The following is a 25,466-nucleotide window of genomic DNA, read 5'->3' on the forward strand; positions in this document are numbered from 1 at the left end:
TGCTCACCTGCCCCTTACATCATCTGGGTCCCATAGAGGATTAAACCATCCCATGAGCAGTTCTGGACAAACTGCCAGATAGGGATAAGAACTGAATTCATTTCTCAGCCATGTGCTTTGTCTCAAACAGGCGGTAAATAAAGTATTCATCAGGCTGGGTGGTGGCTCACTCCTGTAATCCCAGCACTTTGGGAGGCTGAGGCAGGCAGATCACCTGAGGTCAGGAGTTCGAGACCAGCCTGGCCAACATGGAGAAACCCCGTCTCTACTAAAAAATACAAAAATTAGCTGGGCGCAGTGGCAAGTACCTGTAATCCCAGCTACTTGGAGGCTGAAGCAGGAGAATCGCTTGAACCTAGGAAAAGGAGGTTGCAGTGAGCTGAGATTGTGCCATTGCACTCCAGCCTGGGAGACAGAGCGAGATTGTCTTAAATAAAGTATTCGTCATTTTTCACCAGGGGCTATACAGTGAGAGCACAGGCACTATGTTGGGAAATCGGAGCAGGTATCTGTCTTTCCCTGAGTGTCAGAAATGGGACTGTGTAAGACAGAAGAGATCACAGAACCTGGTGGACCGTGGGCACAATGCCTCCAAAGCCACAGGGGCTTCCTTTAATCAGAGAGACCATTAAAACAAATGTTCTTTTAAAATACAGCCATTGAAAAGACGACACATTAAGAAACATGTAAACACTGCAGCTGCTTAATTACAAGTTGCACTGCTTGATTTAGTACCTATGCACTCCCAGGTTTGGGGACCTTAAGAGAGGGGGACAGGAGCCTCCCCTCACTTTCACAGTTGGATAGAGAAGGCAAGAATGTGGGTAGAGTAAGAGAAAACAGAAGACCTGGCTTGTGCACAGCGCCTGAGAGAATCAAAGCAAAATGTATCTTCTAGTTCTCCCAGAAGAAAGGTTTAAGATGTTAGGAAGGATGGAAAATGAACATATGTTGTCAGTTGGGAGGCAAAGGAATTGACAAATGCTTCTAGTTAGAATACCAACTAGGAAAAGCAGGCATACAGAGCCTGACCTCATGCTCTGAAAAGGCAAGGAACCCAGAACCTGCCTCCCTCATCCACTTAAGCCCCAACCTTGATCATCAAGGGCAGTGCATGGGTGATCCTGTTCCCATGAGGATTGTGCATCACACCTGAACACAGGACCCTGCGTGGAGGAAACAACATTGCCTTCCTTGGTTTTGCTGCCCCTAATCACCCAGGCCACCCCAAAATGCCTCTCCCTCCAGTCTCAGCTCTGATCCATGAGCCCTGCCAAAGGCCTGAGACTGCACTGATCTCAGCAAAACAGGAGTCTGTCTTTCCCACACTAACTGAAAGGTGACACAGGAACCAACCCCTTAACTTTCCACATTACTGAGAATTCAGACCGCCAAATACTCTACCTGTTGGCCAGTGAGGCCTGCTTGGTCTTTCTATAAAGGGAAGGGAAGCCAATAGGAGAGTAATGCCTGTCACTTCCAGGGGAGGCAGAAAAAGGACGGTAAACAACTTAGGCCCCAGCGCACAGCCATAGAGGGAGAAGTGCCTTCCTCTCTAGCATAACAAGAATATTCACAAGAATTTGTGTATACTGTATGTGTTTTTTAAACACACAATACCAATGGTCCTGAACTTGGGTCAATCAACTGGTGAAGATGACATTTGGCAAGCAGAATGATTCAGAAGTGAGGCAGCAGTCTACTGCAGAGGCCAGTCTCCCCTGCATATCCTATAGGAAGAGGGGTAAAGGGGCTTGGATATTAGTAAGAACAGCCTTGCTAAGGGTTCAAAACTTAAGCCCCAATTCCCAGAAATGAAATGGAGGGCGAGGAGAGATGAGGGTCCACTCTCAGGGAGGTGGAGGGATCAAGGCCCCTTCCTGGGATTGCTTCTTAAGGGAAACAGGCCCTCTTGCTAAGGGCTTGTTGGGGCACATGGAGCAATACCTAGAACAGCCCAGACCTTGGGGTTACCAAGTGGAGCCATGTGAAGGCAGGCAGTTGCCATGCTCTGATCTTCCTTGGTGGACTGGGCTCAGCTTCCTGGGTTCAACACTGCCACCATCCATGCATGACACTGACCCCAGGACTTCTTTGTGCCCAAGGCCTTTCCACAGGCTTCTGTTTCAGGACATTTCTGACAATCCAGAGAGGATGGAGAAGGATGGTGCTTGGGTCCCAGCAGTGAGGGGCCAGAAGGAGGTGGCCTGTGGGAACTTGAGATCACCACATCCAAGATTCCCAAAGAGGTAGCTTCCCAATCATGAGTCTTCCCCCTGCCATTTAGTGGGGGCTGGCCCCACTCCTGCCACTACCTCAGGGACAGTAGAGGGCAGTACAATACATGACCACCCAGGGCCCTGTTGGCAGCTCAGAATCCTAGGGACATGCTCAGATCCTGTATCAGGAAGCTTGGAGAGCCAGGAGCCAAGGATGCGTGCTCTCTACTCTCCCTCCTGTAAGACACAAGGCAGCCCCGTGTGGAAGGCCTTAACAGAAGGCTCATGTTCCCCAGACAGGTTGGATTCCAGGATGCTACCTCTCCTATCCCACATTGGCCGTAGAATCCCAAGGAGAGACTGCTTCCCACCCCAAGTCCCTTGGGTTCTCCAGAGAAAATAATTTAAGTCAAAAACATGATTTGTTTTCAGGTTGCAAGTAACAGGTCAACTGAGCCTCACAAGGTCCGCCCCCACCCCCAGCCGCTGGTGTTGGTAGATGGGGGTGCTGGGTGGACGCCCAGCAGCTTCCTGGCCTTGAGGGCCTACTGCCTGCAGTTGTTGTCAGACAGCTGGCTGGGGGTCCGCACCTCACCCAGGGAGGTGGTGCCCTCGAAGCGCTGTGAGGCGATGGCCGCCTGGTGGGACATGCTCTTCCGTACGATGTCACCCTTCCGCCACAACACCACTTCCTGCAGAATTGAGAGGGGGCAATGTGACACCTTAGAGGGAGGCGTGGGGACAGGTTTCCCAGAGGCTCCCAACTTTGTCTGGGGAGTCTTGGGCAGGACTTCCTCTGCTTATCTCTCACCAAAGGCAGCAGCTGCCAGCACCTCCCTGTCCCTGGTGTGGGCCAAAAGGGCAGGTGGTTGCAGGAGCAGGCCCCAGGAAGCAGACTCTAATGCCAGGTGGAATCATTGTTCTTGCTGTGCAACTGTGGGTGACCTGCTGTTCCCACCTCTTGGCAAAAACAGAGCCTGACCTTCCATAGGAAAGACAGCCTCCTGTTCTGTCCCAAGGGCATCAGGGCCCTTACCTGCTGCTTGAAGTAGCGCCGCTCCTCCTCGTCTATCAGCACCAGGTTGAGGTAATAGCGCACAGAGAACTTCTTGTTGATGTCCCGCATGGTGGGCGTGAGCTCATACCCTGCCAGGAAGAGCCGGATCGGAATGGACTCTCCTGTAGGGGGAAGGGAGGAGTCAGCACAGAGGGCAAGGTGACGCACTTTCTCTTATACCAGGTCAGTTTGACCACTGCAGAGATGCCACTGGAACACAGCACAGGAACGCTTCTGCCTTCTGGAATCTGGCTCTATTTGCACAGCTGGCTCTCTCCTGCCCAGCAGGCTGCTGAAACAAAAATGGGACTCTCCAATTCCACTCCAGGTTATGTTACGACTTCTGTGTCTTCTCCAAAACAGAGCAACTGAGTGGGAACAGCACAGGGATATTATTAGTATAAGCATCTTTTGATTACATGTGGCGTGTTGAGTTACTGGGTTTTCAAAAGTTAAGTCACCATTCACCCGGCAGTTCTGATGCCATCTTTCTCCATCCTCAGTGTATGCCCTCCAAAATACATCCTCCCTCTTGTGTGGACTGCCAGGGTGGTATGGTGGTCTAGAAAGCAGAAAGTCCTTACTATGGCATCAGTTCTGCATGAACCGCTTGTCTGACTTGTGAGTAAGTCTGCTGCTTCCTCTGGACCTTAGTGTTCTCATGTGGAAAATTAGGGAATCAGACTGCAAGATACTAGAGATCCCTTGCAGCTCTAACATCATGCCTTATCTAGTATCAGTGGAACAAAACTAGAGCAGTAATTCTACCGAGAAAGACCAAACCTATAATGTAGTCTAAAGCTAAATATAAGCTATCTTATAATTATCTGCTGTTTTACATGGATTCTCAGTGACCCATTTCATTTGTACAGGAAAAATGACGGCTGGCTCTATTTGCACAGCCAGTGAAAAAATGGGACATCAGAGAGTGTCAGGAGAGCTTGGTCCCAACCCTCCAAAGACCTGGCATGGTAACACCTGAGAGTGTCCTCAGAGCTGTGGGCAGCTAAATCTGTGGTGCTCCTCCTTCCACATGGAACAGCCTGTGAGAGTAAATGGAATAAGCTAAATAAAACCCTGAAAGCACCGCACGCTTCAAAATGAAGAGAGTCTTCACCATTCTTGAAGAATGGCCAAAGAGCCAATGAGGAATGTAAATGAATGCTTATTCCAGATAATCACAGTCCCCAAATGACAAAGGGCTTCCAGCTCCACTATCCCAGATGTAATGTTAGCTCCCTGGGCTGGAAGAGGACGCTTCCACCAAGTTCCACGGCTATCTGGGCACCTGGTGGTGTTGGCTAGAGCATCTAGTAGTGCTTTCTACCTGACAAGTGAATTCAGAGAATAAATGGGAGCCAGAGCCAAGTCACGGATGGGCTGCTGTGTATGCATCCCTTGCTCCCTAGCAGCAGAGAATGCCACAATGTTAACAGAAAGAAGTAGGAATGTGTTCAAACCACATGTGCTACAGCTGGACTTTCCAAAGCAGCAGTTGAGGTTCAATCTTAAGTACAAGCCCAATATATAAACCAAGTCTAAGTGGAACTTTTCAGGGTGAGTATGGAATAGTAACCTGAAGTTCTTCATACTCAGCCTTCCTTTTCTTCCTTATTGGCCCCCACAGTGTAAACTGAGAGATTAAGAGGCTACAGGTCAAGAGGACATCTTATTTTGACAGTGTAATCCCTTCAGCTCCTCCATAACTCTGTGTAGGACACGGGAAAAAAGTTGTGGTAGCTGAGGCTTGGGCTTGCAGTCTCACCTCTCACTGGTGCCCCGTCCATGATCTCATACTTGGCTATTGTGTCGTTCTCGTGATACACGTTGGGGCCTGTACCCGTTGTTTCCCGCTTGATGATGTCTATCTCCATGTGCTTGATTTTGATTCTCACCAGCAGGAAGTATATCTTCCCTACAATGACATCTTTCAAGTGGTATCTGGACAACAGAAAGAACAGCAAGTAAGATGTTGGTACTGTGGCCAGCCCTTTCTGTTTCAGTAGAGCACACACACCGCCGCCAAGCATGCGGGTTAAAGGTCCAGTTGCAGGACACACACCCATCACCACCCACAAGGCTGTGGCTGAACGGTTTCCCAGTGTGGACTTTGCTTGGATTAAGGTAACTTCTATCCCTTCCACATTCCACGCAAACGACATCTCTCCTGAATGGTACTTCACCCATTCATGTTTGTTCACCTGCTCTATCTCCTCAGCATGCAGAGCTGCTTTAGCACCTTTTATATTTGTGTGTGTTTTTGAAAGATATCCTAATGTGTAAGAGGCCAGTCCCACAAGCACAGGGACCAGTCTCTCCTTTCCTTTGATCTCCACACAGTATCTTTTGGGAACTGGGCCTGAATGGCTTGACGCACACAGTTCTGTCTGCTCTAGGCTGACGGGCCAGGCAGCAGCAGTAGAGCAAGATGAGTGAATCACCCTCAACATTAGCACCTGCTTTCTGGGCTCTGCTGGCTTGGCCTTGTGAGCTGCTCCAAAGTGAGCCATGTTGGCTAACAGTTCCTGACCCTTAAGCTTTTTTCTTTGGGTTAGTCAATAGTACCAGTAGTCTACATGTGCAAGGCCTGTATCAGGCATGAGAGAAAGAGAGCAAAATCTTAAAACCTGATGCTCAGCTCATGGGACAAGAATGCTGGCACAGTCATCAGAATTCAGCCTCTTTATGTTACAGGTGAAGAAAAGGAAGTCAGAAGAAAACAGATGTTTTCTTGGATAACCAGGATACAGCCAGTATGTGAGTAGGGGGTAAGAAAGGTGGCAAACCTAGGATCCTAGTTCCCATTATTTCACACCACCCTTCTGTGCAGAGTCTACAGAGGATTGCAGATACCTTGAGCAAACGGCCTCAGCAAGTTTGCAAAAGCAGCCAGAGGTCACCTGGGGCATCTCACAGGGGATGCTTAGAGACCACGGATTCTAGGTATTTTTAAACTCCTACAAATCACACATTCCTTGATTTTAAATGTTACATGGAAGCAAAAGCTGCTCCAGGTATGAAAGGGGAGAGTTTAAAAAAATAACAAAAAGGCTGCTTGTGGATGGGAAAAAGGTAGAGGGTCAGAAGGTCTAAGGACCCCCGACTCCTCTGCCACCTCACACCTTCTTTGTGTTTGAAACCCACTGACCTGGTCGAAGCCACTCGTTTTACAGATGAGAAGCCAAGGTACAAAACATTAGTACTTCCTAACCTTAGCCCAACTTCTTAGTGGCAAAATAGGGACCTGGTTTCAAGTCCCGAGTTCTCTGACATATAAATCACGCACTCACACAGAGCAGCTTGTTGTGCAAGGAGAGGTGTGTCTGGAAGTGTCGTCTCCCTGCCTCTCTAGAGCACCTTTCCCACACTACACTGGTCTGGCATGCACTGCTTATCAGTGGCTGCTTTGAGCTCCTACAGGTGGCACAGCTGCTGGCCTCTGCCCTCACCAGGTGACCAGAGCAGTAGTGGGTGGGCAGTTTGGATGGCTCCTTTCTGGGGAGGACCACAGAGCCCTGAGGCTGTGAGGAGAAAGGGGAAGAGCCTGTTCCCATGCCAGGCTCAGATCAGCTTCCCTCTCACCTTACCCCACTCTGTTCACCGGTGGGCTTAGGCCAGGCAGGGCCAATTCTGGGTCACATTGGTCATTTTCCTGGGGCCCTCTAGGCTCCAGGCCTGCAGGGGAAAAAAACACACCATTCCTTCAACCCTGTTCCAAGTTTTAAAAAGTTCTGTTCCTGACCCTTCAAAGGTGAGCCATCTGATGCAGCTCCCACTGCTCCCAGCCTCTGCATGACAGTGGGTCCAGGAGGTGCCACAGTAAAAATCCTACTTAGAGACTTTGTGGCTTTTTGGTCTCTGTGAATAGAATACCCCGTTTTCTTTTGGATATTTGATTTCCAAACATTTTCAGGAATATCACATTCAAAAGAAACATGCTTTTGAAATAGTCTGTCAGGAAGTTTTGTGATTTATAACAAGCTAATTATTTTGATGTTCTAACAGTAAACACAGTTTAAAAGATATACATCTTCCCAACTTGTCAGTTAAAATTATCTTAAGACCTTTATAAAAAATACATCAGGGCTGGGCATGGTAGCTCATGCCTGTAATCCCAACACTCTGGGAAGCCAAGGCAGGCAGATCACTTGAGCTCAGTAGTTCAAGACCAGCCTGGGCAACATTACAAAACCCTGGTTCTACACACACACACATGCATGCACGCACGCACGCAGGCACACTAGCTGGGAGTGGTGGCGCATGCCTGTGGTCCCAGTTACTTGTAGGGGTGGAGGTGGGAGAATTGCTTGAGTCTGGGAGGTCAAGACTGCAGTGAGCCACGACTGTGCTACTGCACCCCAGGCTGGGTGACAAAGCAAGATGCCATCTTGAAAAAAAAAATCCGATCTTCTTTGCTATAATTCATTTTAGTTCATGGAGAAAGCAACAAATCATGGCCGATGTTTGGTTTCCTCACTTTGATTTCTAAAGACACAGATGGAGGGAACACATGATAATGGAATGGTATTCTGAGATTGTTCTTTTCTGAGAAGGAAACAGCTGAAGCTAGAATTCCAAAACAAATAGCCTCAAGTTAGTTTAGCTTGACTTTGAAAGGCATCATAGGATGTTTAACTGAAATATGCCACCTTAGTTGAATATGGTTTAGTTTAGGTAAATGAAGTGTTCACATCATGGTTGGTCCACCTGAAGCTAGCCTGCCATACACACCTCACTGGATTGCTCCCACGGTCTTCCCTCACTGCATTGAGTCATGGGGTGCCATCAGATTGCATTTAGGTCAAGTCCCATCCTAACCTCCTCAAATAATAATTTCACCTTGGCACTGAGACACTTACTTGGATTTATTGTACTCAAATTCAATGTGCAGACAGTCCTCAATCCCAACCTCCATCTTGATGGAGGAGTTCAGCTCCGGGTATGTGCTGAGGGTATGAACTACAATGTCCATCTCTTTGACAACGTCATTGAGGCGGCGGCTGACGGTAGCTCGGAGGAAATAGCTGCAGGGGACGGAACTGTCATGAGTAAAGACTCCCACTCTCCAGATGCTACCTAGACACAGGTACCAAATTGGCCCACTTCAGAGAAGCCTGTATGAAGGTTCTTAACTGTTGAGGGCTTTGCATCCCTTTAAGAATTTACAGATCCTGTTCCAGGAAAAGATGCATGTATGTACCTACACATAAAATTTTCAGCCACCATTCTAGGGAGTTCAAAGACCCTTTCCCCAAAATCCCTTTATGAAGCCCATATCCCTGGGTCAAGAACCCTGCTCTAAGGGAAAGTGATTTCTCTGCCTTGTTCTCTAATCACATGTTATTCTTAGGTCTTTCATGGCCTTACCACTATTAACCATGTAATTGTGTACAGGTTTTATTTCTTCAACTAACTCCTGGTTTTGGGGGCAAAGGAGTCTCTCTCGTACTCTTATATTTGCATGTTTGTTCACTGAATATTGTTCAATCAATAAACCTTTTAAGTGTCCCAATAAACCTTTTTTAAGTTAAAAGAGAGGACTAGGAAAGAGAGAAATTAAGTCAGCTATTCATTCCGCTTTTTTTTTTTTTTTTTTTTTTTGAGACAGAGTCTCGCTCTGGCACCGAGTCTGGAGTGCAGCGGTTCGATCTCGGCTCACTGCCACCTCTGCCTTCCGGGTTCAAGTGATTCTCCTGCCTCAGCCTCCTGAGTAGCTGAGACTACAGGTGTGCGCCACCACGCCCAGCTAATTTTTTGTATTTTTAGTAGAGATGGGGTTTCACCATGTTAGCCAGGATGGTCTTGATCTCCTGGCCTCGTGATTCACCCACCTCAGCCTCCCAAAGTGCTGGGATTACAGGAGTGAGCCACCGCACCTGGCCTCCACAAACATTTACTGAGCTAAGCACTGCACTAAGCACAGGATGAATAAGATAGTCTCATGGGAAGCTCACAGTTCACTGAGGGAGATGGGCAAATAGAGAAACTGGAACACATGGAAAGGGCTAATTGAGATGCTACAATCCAGTTTTGTGGGGAGGGTGAAAAGGGCATTCAGAAGAGTAAACCTTACATGCAACAGAGGCAGAGGACCTGGTCTGTTGAATTACAAGTCTCTGGCTGAACCTAGGATCCTTGGGGAGGACATTGCTGTGGTAGGGGATGAGGGCGAAGACAGAGACACGGCTCTGGTTTAAGAAGCTGCCCTCTGTGGCCCGCCAGTGCAGCACTGTCCTCCCCAGCATCCCTGTCCCCCGACTTAACATTATGCTAACACTCAATGAGGAGGAGCTCTTTAATTGTACTTCCTTCTTCATTATTTTAACATAATCTAGGCTCACGCCGTAATCCTAACACTTTGAGAGGCCAAGGCGGGCGGATCACAAGGTCAGGAGACCAAGACCATCCTGGCCAACATGGTAAAACCCCATCTCTACTAAAAATACAAAAATTAGCTGGGCATGGTGGTGCACACCTGTATTCCCACCTACTCGGGGGGGGCTGAGGCAGGAGAATCACTTGAGCCTGGGAAGCAGAGGTTGCAGTGAGCTCAGATGGTGCTACTGCACTCTAGCCTGGCGACAGAGCAAGACACTGTCTCAAAAAAATAAAAATAAATAATCTAATGTAATATAATAAATTATATTTTCTTTTAAATAAAACTTAGATAATCGCCACCATCTGTCAAGCATTACCAGATAAGTTATAAAGATATGCTAACCAGACCAGCTATACATTTTGGCTGCTATCCCATTATGGCTGCTTCTCAGGGATCCTTTTGGTTCACCTCAGTAACTTTCATCACACTGTCCAAGTCATCTGTCCCCAGCCCTCTCCTAGCTGCTCAGACTCCCAAGTTTCCCTCCCAGTGTGTGGGAAGACACTGCCTCTTACTCCACTAAGATGACTGACTTCCCAGGCAACACTTACAACGCGCTCCTTTCTCTGCTTTGTTCCTTAGGGCCTAAACACGTCTCCCCATCTTTACCTATCCCCTCTCCAACAGCACCCCTCCCTCTCAGGACCTCTCCTCCTCCCTCCAGCACAAAACTCTCCATTATGGATGCACACTGAAATCACCTGGAAAGGAAAGGCTTTAAGAAGCCTGCTGCCCAGCACACCTGACATGTGATTGCCCTGGAAGGGGACACAGGCATTAGCATTTTAAAAAGCTTCCCACGTGATTCCAATGTGGGAGCCTTGGTCTGGCATCTGGATCCTTCTACATTTTCTGATTTCCCCAAGATCATCAATCTCCCTCTAGCTAAAGGCTTTTTCCTCTGAGCTTATTAAAAACTTGGTCCCCAAAGTCACCAATCCCAAGAACCCTCTCCAAGCCTTACCCTCTTGACCTACCATACTTTCCCTTTCTTTCTTCAGAGACAACTGTCACAAGATGGGTTCTGCACCAACAGTTGTAGATTCTCCACAAGCCGCTCCTCCCAGCCCCTTGCTTCTGTCTCCACCACCCAACAGAAACCGCTCGCCTTGATGTTAGTAACCCGTGGCCTCCCAGGTGCCAAATCTAGCAGCCCTTGCTTCTGTGTCACGTGAAATACTTCTTCCTTGAAACATTTCTTCCTTGAAATGCTTTTCCCATGGTTCCACAGGGACACTGCCCTGATTTACCCCCTCTCCGCCTCCTGCCAGCCTGCAGTGGGTCCTGGCTCTCCTCTCCCGGTGCTTCCTTTCTTCAAAAATGTATCAGTTATAACCTCTGAGCAGATCAGTCCTGACTGCACATTTCTAAGTCTCCCCTCTGTCCTTAGTGCAAGGTTTGTGCTTCCAATTGTCTGGTAAACTTTTATGCTTTCTCTATTTTGCCAGTACTTCGGCCTGCCGTCTAGAGGTGGATGAATCACCTTATCTCCAGATCATTTCTTCCTCCTGATAGCTCTCTGTCTCCATCTTCACAGCTACATGCCTCCACTCACTGGTAATCTCTGCTGGTGGCTACCAAATTCCTCATTTTCTCTCTGTCCCATTGCAGCCACCAAAATCATACTCTGAGGTCCTCACAGCAGCCTTCTGATAGTTTTTTCTCTACACTCTTCCCATCCACCAAATGCTAGATATTGACTCTAATCTTCCAAAATAAACTTTTGCCTAAGAACAAGAAAAAAAGTCCACAACAATCTTTTCATGTTTTCTCTCTGCCTGTGTAATAAGATACAAGCTTTTAATCTGGAAGTTACATCTTTATCCTCAACTAATTTTCCCAACTTTACCCCCTCTCTTTCACAACATGAACCCTAACATCTTCATGAGATTTGCACATTAACATTTTTCTGTTATTGTGGTAAAATACACATAACATAAAATTTACCACTTTAACAATATTTAATTATACAGTTCAGTGGCATTAATGATATTCATATTGTTGTGCAAACATCACCATGAGTCTCCAGAACTTTTCCACCCTTCCCCACTGAAACTCTACTCATTAAACACCAACCCCCATTTCCTCCTCCCCTCAGCCCCAGGCCTCCACCATTCTACTTTCTGTCTCTATGAATTTGACTGCTCTGGGTACCTCCTATAAATGGAATCACACAGTATTTGTCCTTTTGTGACTGGCTTCTTTCACATAGCATACTTTCCTTTAGGTTCATCCATGTTGTAGCACAGGACAGAATGTCCTTCCTTTTGAAGACTGCGTAATAATCCACTGTAGGGACAGACCACATTTCCTTTATCTATTCACCCACTGATGGTCACCTGGGTTGCTTCTACCTTTTGGTTATTGTGAATAATGCTGCTGTGAACACGGGTGTACAAATATCGATTTGAGATCCTGTTTTCAATTATTTTGGATCTAGAAGTGGATCCAAAAGTGGAACTGCTGGATGATATGGTAATTCTGTTTAACTTTTTGAGACACCACTATACTGTTTTCAACCTTTCCTTCTGCCATAAAAACACTTATGACAAATCCACTGCAAAATAAATTAAATAATAAATCCCTTAGCCAAACTTAAGTGATGACCCTCATTTCGCTACTTTCTCTGGGTGCAATTATGAAACACTGTCTTTACTGGGTGTCATGTCAGCCTTAGACTTCTCTGCAAAGATTTGTTTTTTCTTTAAAAAATAATTTTTTTGGGGGGTGGGAAGCTGGGGAGAGATAGCAAGGGGAGAAAAGCCAGATGTAGGTGATGGGGAGGAAGGCAGCAAATCACACTGCCACGTGTGTTCCTATGCAACAGTTTTTCATGTTCTTCACATGTACCCCAAAACCTAAAATGCAATAAAATAAATAAATGGGGAAAAAAAAATAATTTTTTTTTTTTTTGGTAGAGATGGGGTATCAGTATATTGCCCAGGCTGGTCTTGAATTCCTGGCCAAAGTGCTTGGATTACAGGTGTGAGCCACCATCTCTGCAAAGATTTAAAATTAGCCTTCACTCTTCTGATGGAAGAAGGGAGAATAGAGAAAGAAGGGAAGTTAAAGGTGCTTGCTGTGGTCTGCACCTTCCTAAACTCAGGTCCTCAGGTGAGGAAACAAGCTGATCTTATGACCTGGAATCAGGTGTTCAGAGTGACAGGGGAGACTGCTTTATCCCAGTGGCATCAGAAAATCTCAAGGTTACATCTAAAAGTCTGTAGCTGCTGTGGATTTTTTTCACCCAAGAGACCCTGGCATCAGTCCCTATTCTCAGAGTTTCCAAGACTGTAACAGTAAAAGCAATCCATGTACCTATGTGATCATTAATATATTAAGAACTTGTCACACTGTGTTATTATTTTATTTTCTTATCACTCCCCAAAGGAGAAGACACCTAGAATTAGAATCCAAATCTATTATCCACTTTTGAAGTGAGAAGGCTGAGTTTACAGAGCTCAAGATCACACCACAGCTGTGTGGCAGAGCTGGACAGCAGGTCAGGAGCTCCTGACACCCAGCCAGCAGGGGTGTGCTGGGGGTGGCTGACTGTTGAATTTGAGACAAATTTTATGAACTGGCTGTTAAACACAGCAATTATTTAAATTACATAAACTTACAATTAAATGACTCATATTAAAAACAAAGGTATAAAATCTCATCACTTCCTATTTTCCGGCCCTTTACAGTGCTCTCTGCTCTTGAGGGAATGTGCCTCCAAATGATGTTAGTGCTATGTAAGGGTGGCTAGCGTACATCTTTGCCACCTCTACATTTAGGAACATTAGGTTGGTAGCTTGAAACTGGCCATGTGAATTGGCCACTGTTGAAGGGACATTTCTCAGCCCACTGAAGCCCATAGTGAAACACCGAATGTCCCATGATAAAAACTAGAAACTAGCTACCTGCAAAAATCCTTTGCCATGTGTGGATTCATCTTACAGAGTTAAACCTTTGTTTGACACCTGCTACAAACTAGGGGCACTTTCCTCCTAGAAAGCCCATGGTTAAAGGTTTACCAGCATGCCACAGCTCGCAATATTCTTCCTTCTCCGGATCCCTATGAAGAGCCTCAAAGTGGATCAGCCTCAGGTCCTGGTCCACATGCGGCAGGTTCTAGGGCACAGCAGGGAAGCAGCAGACACAACTTACCGTAGCTTCACATTTTGCCCTGTGTAGGACTCATACGGCTTCTCCACGTGGGTAAATTCAAAGTCGAAGGCCTGCGACTGGGTGATCTCTCCAGGCCGGGCCAAGTCCTTTACCAGGGACACAAATTCATGGTGGTTCCCGCGATCGTAGTAGAGTTCTGGTGAGAGACAGCAACGCCCTCCTTTATCAGACCCTGAGCTACACCCGGCCGAGTGAGGAGGCTCTGGGCTGGAGGCACTGCTTTTCAGAAGGACCTCCCCACAGAACAGACCCCTTCTAGCTTTGTTTCCTTGACCTCCACTCTTTCACTCCCTCCTCCTTCTCCAAAGGCTCTTCTGTTTTATATAGTGAAATCCTGTGGCAGAAAAGGAACCCAAAATAATCATCTTTTAATAAGGGATAAGTCATGGCGGCCAATATAAGAAATGCCACATTTCTTTAAACAGCAGCATTTCTGTTTAACACTTCCAACTTCTGAAAGGATATAGTTATTTACTCATTTCAGCCTTACGATATTAGTCTTCCGAGACAGCAAAGACAGATCTTATCACCCCATTTAAGAGATGACGGAAACTGAGGCACAGCATGGTTAACTGGCTGGCCTGCAGTCGCAGAGCTGGCTGCAGAGCTGGGACTAGAGCAGGTCTCCTCCTAGACTGCATCTATTTCTATCACCTGGTATAATGCAGGTCATGACACAACCCACTTCACAAGGCTGTGTGTGAGGTGGCAGGGGTGATGCAGGTGACAGACTTAGAACAGTACCTAGGACATAGCAAATACTCAAAAACAGTTACTAGCTGCTGCTATCACTCCAAAAGGAAGGCATGTGGCCAATCGAACACGGACATTTTCATGTTATTCCCTTTAGTGAAATTAGGGGTTGTCAAGCTTCAGTGTGCATCAGAGTCACCTGGAGGGCGGATTAACACACAGATTGCTGGAACGCCCAGTAGTGTTTCTGATTTAGGAGTCTGGGGTTGGGCCTGAGAATTGACATTTCTAATAAGCTCCCCGGGACTGCTGTTATCACACTTTGAGAAGGATTGCTCTAAATTTATTCTCTTATGGTATTTCTTGATAAGTTCATGCCACCCATTTGTCCTATATTATTTTATGTCTGCTTGCATTCTCTTTAAGAATAAATTTTGCTATATACATGGTCCCTCCCCACCGCTCCCGCATCCCCAGCTTCCTGGTGCTTCCTAGAACCTGGCCCTGCAGAGGTGAGCTCTTAATACTGACTGTGGCTATGCATGGCCACATTACAGTTCAAGCCTCCACCCCTCAGGGATTCTGGGTTCAAGTCCCAAGCTAGACTGCAGCCTGCAGTAGGGCAGATGAATTAAGAACACAGAGCAGGTAGAGCACTCATTGCCTCTGTGGTTTGCTGCTTGGGGAGGAAGAGGTGAGTCCATAGATAGGAGTCTGTGGGACCACTAGGCCCAGTCCGCAGCATCTCCGGGACACAGGAGGTGAGTTCTCTTGGGGATAACCTGGGCGATAGGTTAGCTCTCTTGGGCTTTAGTGACTGTGGGGGAAGTGTGTCTGTTTTGGGTCCACGCTGGACAGCAGAGATCTGAGTCCCGATTAGAATCAAAGCCTTCTTGGACCCAAGAAACCAGATCTCTTGCCTCCCCAGAGCCACCATAATGTTCAACCCCATCCTAGGGGGAAAAAAATCAGCCCCAGAAAGAAAAAAACAGCTTTAGGTGGTACATTTCAGTCTGAGTGCAAAATCTATCCCCTTGCTGGTCTATGAGCTGGCCCCAAAAGGAAGGCATTCGGAAGCAGCATGGGCTCTGTCATCTATACAACTTGGGAAGGTGGCAGTAGTGTGAATAACCCCGTACTAGTGATGTCACTTCTGTATGAATTCAGTGTATTATGTGGCTATGGCTTGTGGCTGGTTTCCTGTGTAACTGGTCAGCCACGAACAATCTTTTATTACAAACAATGCACCTTCCCTTCCAAATACTCAGTGGTTTCAGTGGTAGGCAGCATTCTGCGTAGTAAGTGATAATCCACAAAGCCTCAGAGTCAAAGGTGGCAGCTCCAGACTATGGGGGGAAGGTGACTGTGCCCCCCAATAGAAGTCAGAAGTGTGGGACAGGTAGAAGCGGAGTTGTGGCCAGCCCCAGGGAGAGGGACTCCTCTGCTTACTCTTGTAACATGAGTCCTGATTGATGGTGTTGGCTTCCATGTGGAAGCCGAAACCTTGACTTGGGAATCCGGTACCTCAGTTTCTAAGCACTAGATTCCGGCCATAGTTTCAGGGGACAGAAGCAAGCAGAGCAAGGCCCCAGTGTCCAGAATCAATGTTCCAGAGTCAAGAGGAAGAAGGAAAGAGAAAAATACAAAAGTGTGATCACACGGCCCAAAGGCAACATCAGGAAGAAACAAAACAGAGAAGGTGCAAAGAGCATTCAGGCTGCCAGCATCATGGAGCCTAGCAACAATGCAGAAGGTTCTGCCTGCCCCAGCAGGGAACCTGGAGGAGGAGAAGTCATTCCCTGCATAGCATCACGTTTTCCCTAGTGCCTTTCCTTTTGGACACACATTAATATCAGCTCTGACATCAAATATCATGGAAGAGTGGCCAGGGTGAGGTCAGAGCAGGGCTGGCCCGGCCTTCTTAATCTATCCTTTCTAAGCCATCTGCAATACTTCTGCAAACACTGTGGGGCAAAGGGGCAGACACAGCAGTGCTTCCCACTTACCAGAAAGTTTGGTTTCCTCTTGCATAAATTAAAACAAAAATCCAAGGCTATTCTCACAAGAGGTCTGGGACCTAGAAACTAAAAAAAAGCCTCTATTCCATCCTAAAGAAGCAACAACAAGTCATCTTTCATTCTTCCCAACCACCAGTCCTCAGAAACCAGGGATGTCAGGCTAGAAGTAGGAACTGAGTAAGTTTTTGGTTAAGGTAACTACCCTGTCTTTGGTTTCCTTCTCAGTCCAACAGGAGGAAATAACTTTTGTACTCAGGAAGTTTTCATGGTGAAACTTGCCACCAACAGTTGAGAAGTGAATTTGCTATTCTGGTAGGAAACTGAGCCCGATTTGCATCACAGTTCACCCATGACAGCCGTCCTAAACTTTGCTGCTCCGCTGAGGCCATGTTTACTCTAGGCCTCGTGTGGTCTTGGAAGAAACCTAAGTCAGCAAAGCGTAAAAAGTCCTTCAAAGAGCCTCCTGTTCATCTGACCTTCCCAGCCACTGTCTGCTGGCTGGCCACTGTCAGGATTTGGGTTTCCCACACCCTACTCCTATCTGCTAACCCTGGGAAATCTGCAAGCACTGGCACCTCTGGGCGGCCCACATCTAGCCAGGCAAACCTCTGCTCCAGTCCCACCAGTAGCTTGTTAAGAAGCAATCCATCTCATCTTAATATGCCTTTTACTTAGTATTTCAAGGGCTAACGAATTAAAATACAGAAGCCTCTAGAGATTTTTAAAGTGTGGGCTTGACTGGTATTAATGGGTTTATTAAAACCTTAAAAAAAAAAAAATCCAGATAATGTCTGTTGGCTTTGGAGTACAGGGATGTTCCTGTCTGCCCTCCTCCACGTGTCTGACTTTCTCATTATGTTTGGTTTATTAAACCCCATTAGTCTCCAAGACGGCCCAGGTCTGCTTTCTAACTTTCACCAGTTGTTCCCCAAAGGATTCTAGCTAAACAAATGGTCTCTTCTTCTCACAATTACAGTCTTTCCTTACAGTGCTCCTTACAGACTACAGCTACTGCATCTTTCTAGAAACGTGGGCCATTAGGGTGACTAGGTCTTAGACCTTTCTATTCTATGGGCCTGACCCAAGCGATGCCCTCACCACATGTGTTGGTATTGTTATAATACAGACCAAGCCACTGGAAAAGTATGCTAGGTACAGGAAGGATCCCAGCATGGCTCAAAAACTTGCAGAGGATAACAGGAAAACATGCACAATATAAGTGAATAAATAAGATCTTTTTTTTTTTTTTAAATGGGGTTTCACCATGATGACCAGGCTGGTTTTGAACTCCTGACCTCAGGTGATCCACCCACCTTGGCCTCCCAAAGTGCTAGGATTACAGGCGTGAGCCACCACGCCCAGCTTAAATAAGATCTTATACTCTCAAGGGGCAATGTTCAAACTGCCACATCTGAGCAGTGGTGTAGGACCAAATGAACCAGAGGTCTGACAACTCTTCCGTTCTTATACACAAGGGAAAATCAGTTTCAACTTGGCACAGGAGAGTGTGAGGAAAGAAAGATGTAAAGGCAGGTAAACTCACATCAGCTTTAACACTTCCTTATCCCAGTTCCCCGAGTAAGGACGCAGCCCCAGTGGGGGCACGCCAGCTGGTGAATCACCGAGTTCTCAGCGGCCTCGATGGAGAGCTACAAGTTGCTCATCAATGCCTCCTGCATAACAAAAGCCGGAAACCCAGTCGCTCAACCAGCAAAGCACACCTGAATTCTGTCTTTCTTTCATTAAAGTAATTCTTGCTTGTCTGGGAGGAGATCGGGAAAAAAAAAACAAAACGAAGAATAGTTTCTGTAAATTCTTATATCTGACCAATGTATCCATTTAACAAATACTTACTAGGCACCTTCTATGTGCTAACCACTGAGAATGGAGATTAGACACCACACTAATGATAGACTGAAGGTAGTCCCTGGCTCCCAGGTGCTCAGGATTTAGTGAGAAAGACAAGTTTTTAAAAGTCATAACCTTGTCATAATCCTGCTTGAAAAGAGGTATTAATGAGGCCTCTGGAAGAACAGTAGGGGAAGCACTTAAGTCAGCCTGGGGAAATCAGAGAAGACTTTCTGATGGATGTGATGTTAGCTAGGCTTTGAAGAAGTAAGAGTTTGGGTGGAAGGTAGTATCGTGCAGCAAGATGTTACTATACAAAGGGAAAATACCAAGATTCTAGAAGAAAAGGATAGTGTGTGGAACCTACAAGTTGTGAAAATGAGGGGTTGGTGGAGAAGAGGCTGAAAAGAGAGGCAGGGCCAGCACAGGAGGGATTTGGATATACTTTCCCCCATTAACCAACAGGGAGGCAAGAATTCTAAGGAAGGACTGACAATGATAGAACTGCCTTTAAGAAACTTCATCCTCACAGAAAATGACCTGAAAGGGGAGGAAGACAAAAGCAGGAAGACCAGTTAGGAGGCTGCTACAAACAGAAAATAAAAGGCAATGGCATTGAGAATAGAGAGAAGACGCCGGTTTAAGATATAGTGCAGAACTAGCAGAGATGGCCAAAACTTAGCAGCCAACTGCATGGGTAGGAGGAGGAGCCAAGGGTTCCAAATGATTTCTCGATTTCTGAGGCTAAATGAACCTAGGTGACAAAGGCCAAAATGGGAAAAAAGGAGAAGCAGCGGGGCTGTGGCTGGGGCAGAGACAAAAAGAGGGGTTTGTGTTTGCATGCATTTCTGAGACACCTGTGGGGTATCCTGGTGGACATGTCTAGAAGGCAGCTGGAAAGACAGGTGTGAAACTCAGAAGAGAGGTCTGGTCAGGATAAAGAAATAGTCTTGGAGTCATCAAATATAATTCATGGGGCTCAGCATAGTGACTCATATATGTAATCCCAGCACTCTGGGAGGCCAAGGTGGGAGGATCACTTGAGTTCCCAACCAGCCTGGGCAATAAAGCAAGATCCTATCTCTACATAAAATTTAAAAAATTAGCTGGATGTGGTGGCATGCACCTCTAGTACTAGCTACCTGGGAGGCAGAGATGGGGGGATCGATTGAGCGCAGGAGGTTGAGGCTGCAGTCAGCTGTGACTGTGGCATTGTACTCTAGCTAGAGTGACAGAGTGAGAGTATGTCTCAAAATTTTTTTAAATAAAGAATAAAGAAAAAAAGTCTTTGGTGCAGATGAGATTGCCACAGCAAGTGATAGAATGAGAAGGGACAGAAGATAAAAGTGATACCTTTGCCTGCTTGCCTCCAAATCAACAAGGAAGAGGGACAGAGCTCAGTGCTCTTAACTTGATTACTGCCATATGCCACCCCGTCAGCCTGATCTCAGAACTGACAGAAGTTCCACCCATTTTGCACATAGTCAAAGAATGCAATGAAGGAGAAAACCACAAGACCACAACTTCGGCAAACTCACTCACTAGCCTCGCTCTGGTACCCCAAGCTCAGTTCACAATGACTGACATAGGTGTATGATACAAATACTTCACAACATGCTTCTTTCGGGGAACTAGGAAGATAAAATAGGAGGAATATAAGAGTCTAAGAAAAGTCACTCTGTGCTTCCAAATAGGCTGGTCCATCTTTACTACCTGTCAATGTGTGTATTTTAGGAACACAACCTTCCTTTCACATGAAATATAACTACAAAGATTAACTCTTATGCCTTGTTCTGGATCAAGAAATACATCCCAAAGCCAAATAATAAGAAGCATTCTGCATTATTCTATTTCCATGTCCTCGTGTAACCATGGATAATTAAGCGTGAACAATATACTTTTGCACAAAGCTGGGATTGGCTCCATCTACAACACCAGCTGAGACTGGCCCATGTGGCCGAAATAAGAGATTTAAGGCAAAGGGCTGAAACATGCACTCCCTATCAGCAGACAGGGTGATCTTATTGAGGTAAAATAGGTATAGAGGGAAGAAGAGCAAATCAGTGAGTGATAACTGAATTTGTGAAATGGAAACATTACTGCATCAACTACCATAATTTTATAAAGGAACCCTCTATAAGGGTCATGCCTGATCCCCTGACATGCCCAACATTCTCACCAAGTGATTTTATTTTCCTGGCTTGATAGCTGAGAAAGCCGAGGCCCAGAGAGTGGCTAAACTCCCCAAAGTCTCATGGTCAACTCAGCCCAGGGTGCCCAAGGGCCGAGGAAGAGTTACCAGTGGAAGCAACAAAAGGTTCTGGAAAATTCAGCAGGGATGATGGATGTCTCAGGAGTAAGGAGTTAGACAAGAAACCAGAGGAGCAGGCACAGCAAGCAGCTTCTTCAGCTCCCTTTCATTTAGACCAGAGGAAGGCCTTGACACTGTTCCTAGAACAGCTCATTTCACACCGTCTGGGGTAGAAGACATTCTGGATTATCTTTCACATACTGGCAAGGTACTACCACCTGGGAGTAATGGTATAGACACAGACTAAACATGCCTGTCAACACTATTATTATGGAGCCAAAGAATCAATGCAATAAATTTAAAACTACTACTAAAAAATACCCTTGCTCAGTAGGCAAGGATTTCTGAACTGGTTACTATGCTTAGCATAATATGCTTTGGACTCTTGCTATTTATCCTGGGGTTCTTTGCTAGAGGTGATTTTACCCTCCAGGGGATATATGGCAATATCTCAAAACATTTTTGTGGTCACAAATCTGGGATACTACTGTTGTCTGGTCAGTAGAATCTGGGAATGCTGCTAAACATCCTACGACAACATGCCAAGGGATCCCAGACATCACAGTATTGCTGTTGAGGAACCTTGCCAACTACCCCGCCATTGAACCCATAAGCAGGAAGCATGGAACTCTTCGGCCCCTCTTCTGGTATAGCAACAGGCCTTTTGTATTCTGGCTTTAAAATAACAACAAAGAGCTTCCTATAGGATCAGCCAGTCTTCACCTGATTTCATGTTCTTAAATACCGGAGACAAAAAAATTCTTGAAGCTGAGCAGTGGACCCAAGAGCCAGCCTGTGTCTCAGTGTTTCCTGCCTTTGTGAAAAGGAGAGAGCAAATTCTCTGCTAAACTCTCAGGATATGAGAGAGGGTTTAACAAAGCTTCCCCAGGGAAGTCTCCAAAAACAGTTATGTATGCAGTGGGTGGTATAGGTATAGATTCTCTACCAGAAGTGTTTGCAGCCCACAGGGTATTTACTGTGATTCTACTACTAACTTAATGACAAAAAAAAAAATTATTTTAGAAGTACCCAAGCGTTTTAATAACACACAAGAGTCGAAACAGGCTTAGCATTGGAGACAACCCAGTCTTGACAGGGAGCTCCCCAAATCACTTTACTGCCTTCTACTGTCTAGTTCTTATTTATTTTTTGAGACAGGGTCTTCCTGGTTGTCATCCAGGTTGAAGTGTTGTGGTGTCACCATGGCTAACTGCTGCCTGGAACTCCTGGGTTCAAGCAATCCTCGCATCTTAGCCTCCCTAAGACTACAGACATGCACCACCATGCCCAGCTAATTAAAAAAATTTTTTGGGGGTAGAGACAGGTCTTGCTATATTGCCCAGGCTGGTCTCTAACTCCTGGCCTCAAGCAATCCTCCGGCTTCAGCTACCTAGTGTTGAGATTGCAGGCGTCAGCCACTGTGCCTGGCCCTGTCTAGTTCTAATGATTAATAATCATCTAATCACCTTTAAAGGCCGTTAAGAGCATTGAGAAACTCTGATCACTTAATTGTGGTTTTAGAAACACCATTTCTTTGTCTTCAAAGAGAGAATTTGGTAACCGAAAACTCGCATTCTAATAAAGAAGTCTAAGAAATGCAGCTTGGGTAGTCAGATTTAGACTGAAGATTACAGGTCTTCTCTCTGGAAACATGTACAAGCACAGGTAGTTCAGGGCTGAGGTGAGATAAGAGAACTGGTTAGCTCTCTCACACCACATCTAAAGAGAAAAAGGAGTTGGTGGGGGCGCAGGGAAGTGGGGCTCAGTGGATCAGCCTCATTTTGCGTCTGGCAGTTGCTGACGGCTGGTAGATGGGAAAGCCAGTATTGGCATAGCGGTCTCCCCTTAAAAAACCCACCTGCAGGTTATGGCCACAGCACCTCACTCTGATATCCTGGGGACAAGAAGCAAAGCTGAGTGCATGCTGAAGAGACGATGGGAGAACCCACAGGCAGGGTGCTCATCCCACGAGGCACAGCAGGAGCTTCCTCCCGCCCTCGCCATCCCCATCTCCCTGGCAGCGCGCTGTTACTTATGGCAGAGAGGACAGTAACGCAGGGGGAGTCGCCCACGGGCGGGACTTGTGGCTAAACCCTAGGCCTCAGACTGCAGTTGACAAGTGACTGTGACAGGCCTCACCAGAGCTGGGCCCTGAATCGGCCTGCTCCGCGTTCGCTCCCCAGTCGGCGCCCCGGCCGGCTGTCCGCGCTGGGGTAGGGCGTCCTGGGGGTCGACTCACCGATCTGCCCGATGAACTCGATCTTGATGCCCTGGTGCTCCAGTCGCTTGTTGGGGTTCTTGAGCGCAAGGCTCACCTTCCCGGAGACCGTCTCCCCGTCGTAGAAGAGGAAATATTTCTCCTTCTTCCCGTCCTCCGTCTTGTGCTCGGCCCGCTTCCTACTCTCCGCATCATTGAGAAGGATTTCCACCTCCACGCTCTGCCCGAAGCCGAAGAAGCTCATTGCACCGCCGGACCGGGCGCGTCTTGGTAAGGACCGCTCCCTTGCACCGGGGCGCGGGCTGCCCTAAGGAGGGAAGGCCAGAGGGCCCGAAGCGCGAGCGCGCTTGGCAGCCGCGCGCTGCCCGGCTCCGCCGCTGCCACGGGGCAGTGGGCGCAGACGGATAGCCGGCTCCACGCGGGAGGGGCACGGCCGGGGGAGGCGGGCGGCTGCGGGCTGCAGCGCGGAGCAGCAATGCACCGAGGAGCAGTGCCCTGCGCCGAGCCAGTCCCAGCCTGTCCAGCGGCCGGTAGCAGTGGGCAGGCGAGGGTCGGTGGTGCAATTCTGCGCAGGACAGCCACACAGAGGCAGGTGTGCGTGGCCTACGCCTGCCGGGTGGGGTCCAGCGCGGAGCAGCGCTGCTACCTGCCCAGCCTCCGGCGGTGCAACGCACCGAGGCGCTGGGGCAGCTCCGGGCGGGGGAGGGGGCGGGCGAGCTCCAGCCCGGATGCGTTGGAGCAGCCGCGCGCATGCGCATCCTTTTCCTCCGCTCAGGGACCTCCGGGCCGCCAGGATAACTCGCTGCGCTTGCGCAGGGAGAGCGCGCCAGGCGCTCCCGCGGTCGACATGGCAGCCGTGGCCTCGCTGGGACGCGCTCCGGGCCTACGCGTGCCGCTGAGTCCACAGAACTGCAGCTGTCTTCTGGGAGTGCTTTTGGCTGCTTTTTCCTTATTGCTTTAGCTCCATGCAAGTTGGGCTGTCTTCCACATTCGGATATTACACTGTTCCAGTGCTGTCTGACGGGAAAGGCAGCCCTTTGACACGAGCGAAATGTCACCTGAAGAGGGCAAAGGTGACAGTTACTACCGGAAGTACCCTGTCTCAGATACCCTTTAGATTGCCTCCCATTGAAGAAAAACGAGAAGGGAAAGACGCTGTTAGGGTTTAACTCAGGCCCTGGTTCCTCCTTGAACGACAGAGCGTAACAACCTCGTTTAACTTCCAGTCTTCTATCCGACCAGTTCTTTGCGCCTGCGGCAGACGATGCAGGTGATTGGTTGAGCGAATGGAAACGGCTCGACGCAGTGATTGGCGGGTAGGAAATTCTGTACGTTGTGATTGGTCCGCAGGAACGCCTCGGCGCGCGCGCGGGAGCGAGCTTTGAAAGTTGAGTGCTGCGACTGCGAGCCGGTACCCTGGGTATCATGGTGGCGCTGCGGGGCCTTGGGAGTGGCCTGCAGCCCTGGTGTCCGCTGGATCTTAGCCTCGGTGAGCCGGGGGTGTCCTTTGCGTCCCCTGTGGTGCCTAAGCCCGGGCCAGGGTGTGGGTGGGGGCGGGGAGGGGGCGCCCAGCTCCTGTTGGTCCCTGGTGTCCCCAGGCCCGTGCCACACCGGGATTGCGGCCAGCCAGGTTTCCCATGGGGCGTCAAACTGGCCAGGCCACTCTTAACAATAACCAAACGTAGGCCGGTCTCTTCTAGCGCTTGTGCATCTGTTTTCTCCGCCTTCCCTGTCTTCCTGTGCACATCTTCTTGCATGTTGGAAATAGATGTTCCGTGCCACAAAGGAAAATTAGCACTGAGATAAAGGATATTTCAGCGACGCAATTTTTACTTCCTGGGCTGCAGGAAGGGTACTCTCACTAGCTATCTTGCCACAAAAGTACAGTGAACAAAGGCAGAGAGACAAATTTTTTCCTTATTCATTTGGGGTTGTTTTTACTGCTGTGTCTGATCTCCCAAGGCTAGAGCCAGACCTCACAATTTAAACTAAAACCCAACTGGTTAATAACTTAAAACTTTTTAAACAGGTAAAAAGCATTGGAGAACTGCAACATGCCTGTGAGCACGTTCAGAGCAGATATCTTGGTTAAAGTACAAGGACATAGAATGTACTATGTGCCTGTAAGCAACGGCATATCTAACAGTTACACAGGATAGAGCTTAACAAAGAGTTATTGGCACACTTAAAGATTTAACAAGAAAAGAAACATTTAAAAAGGAACTTTTCTACTTCCCACAGTACACCTAATTTTATCTATTAAGATGGTTTTAAATTGCAAATCTCTTTCTTCACCCAGACTTAGTTCTTGAACTTCATGTTCATAGGTTCAATGGGATGTCTCATGCAGACGTCATCAAAGGTCACATGAGTGAAAGTGGGATTCCCAAAGCCTGCTAATGGCACCAGCCAAGCCACCAACCCAGGAATCCTGGCATTTCTGCTTCCCCTTTTATGCCCACCACCACCACCAGTTGTCCTGCCTCTGAGGTGTCTCAGGGCCACCCTGCTCCATTCCTGATGCTGCTGCCCCGGCTCAGGGCTTCA

The 25,466-nt window shown here is 47.6% G+C and overlaps 2 protein-coding genes across 4 annotated transcripts in view; one reads left to right on the plus strand and one right to left on the minus strand.

Moving 5' to 3' along the window:
* Positions 1 to 567: 567 nt before the first annotated feature.
* VPS26B (VPS26, retromer complex component B) lies at positions 568 to 23,680 on the minus strand. Its single transcript, XM_032284933.1, has 6 exons — positions 22,941 to 23,680; positions 13,811 to 13,967; positions 8,136 to 8,300; positions 5,042 to 5,217; positions 3,256 to 3,398; positions 568 to 2,911 (listed from the first exon to the last, which is right to left on the minus strand). The coding sequence occupies exons 1-6, from the start codon at positions 23,161 to 23,163 to the stop codon at positions 2,765 to 2,767; spliced, it is 1,011 nt and encodes a 336-aa protein (XP_032140824.1). The 5' UTR covers positions 23,164 to 23,680; the 3' UTR covers positions 568 to 2,764.
* A 478-nt stretch (positions 23,681 to 24,158) lies between these two features.
* The window catches only part of NCAPD3 (non-SMC condensin II complex subunit D3), a 79,684-nt gene continuing 78,376 nt past the window's right edge, over positions 24,159 to 25,466 (plus strand). For 2 of the 3 annotated variants that reach the window (XM_032284931.1, XM_032284930.1), the window contains exon 1: positions 24,159 to 24,408. In XM_032284931.1, coding sequence (XP_032140822.1) covers positions 24,345 to 24,408 — 64 coding nt within the window. In that variant the 5' untranslated portion in view covers positions 24,159 to 24,344. The remainder of the gene's footprint in view (positions 24,409 to 25,466) is intronic. The other variant, XM_032284929.1, reaches the window with a different exon arrangement.

Source organism: Sapajus apella, unplaced genomic scaffold, assembly GCF_009761245.1.
Source record: "Sapajus apella isolate SASKATOON/1434 unplaced genomic scaffold, GSC_monkey_1.0 scaffold16, whole genome shotgun sequence".
Classification (NCBI taxonomy): Eukaryota; Metazoa; Chordata; class Mammalia; order Primates; family Cebidae; genus Sapajus; species Sapajus apella.

Excerpts from the sequence above, each read along its gene's own strand:
- VPS26B (XM_032284933.1), bottom strand. The coding sequence starts at position 23,163 with ATGAGCTTCTTCGGCTTCGGGCAGAGCGTGGAGGTGGAAATCCTTCTC. Across the intron at positions 13,968-22,940 it reads CGAGTTCATCGGGCAGATCG|AACTCTACTACGATCGCGGG; the intron begins GTGAGTCGACCC and ends GTCTCTCACCAG. Across the intron at positions 3,399-5,041 it reads GGACGGGGCACCAGTGAGAG|GAGAGTCCATTCCGATCCGG; the intron begins GTGAGACTGCAA and ends TTCCCCCTACAG.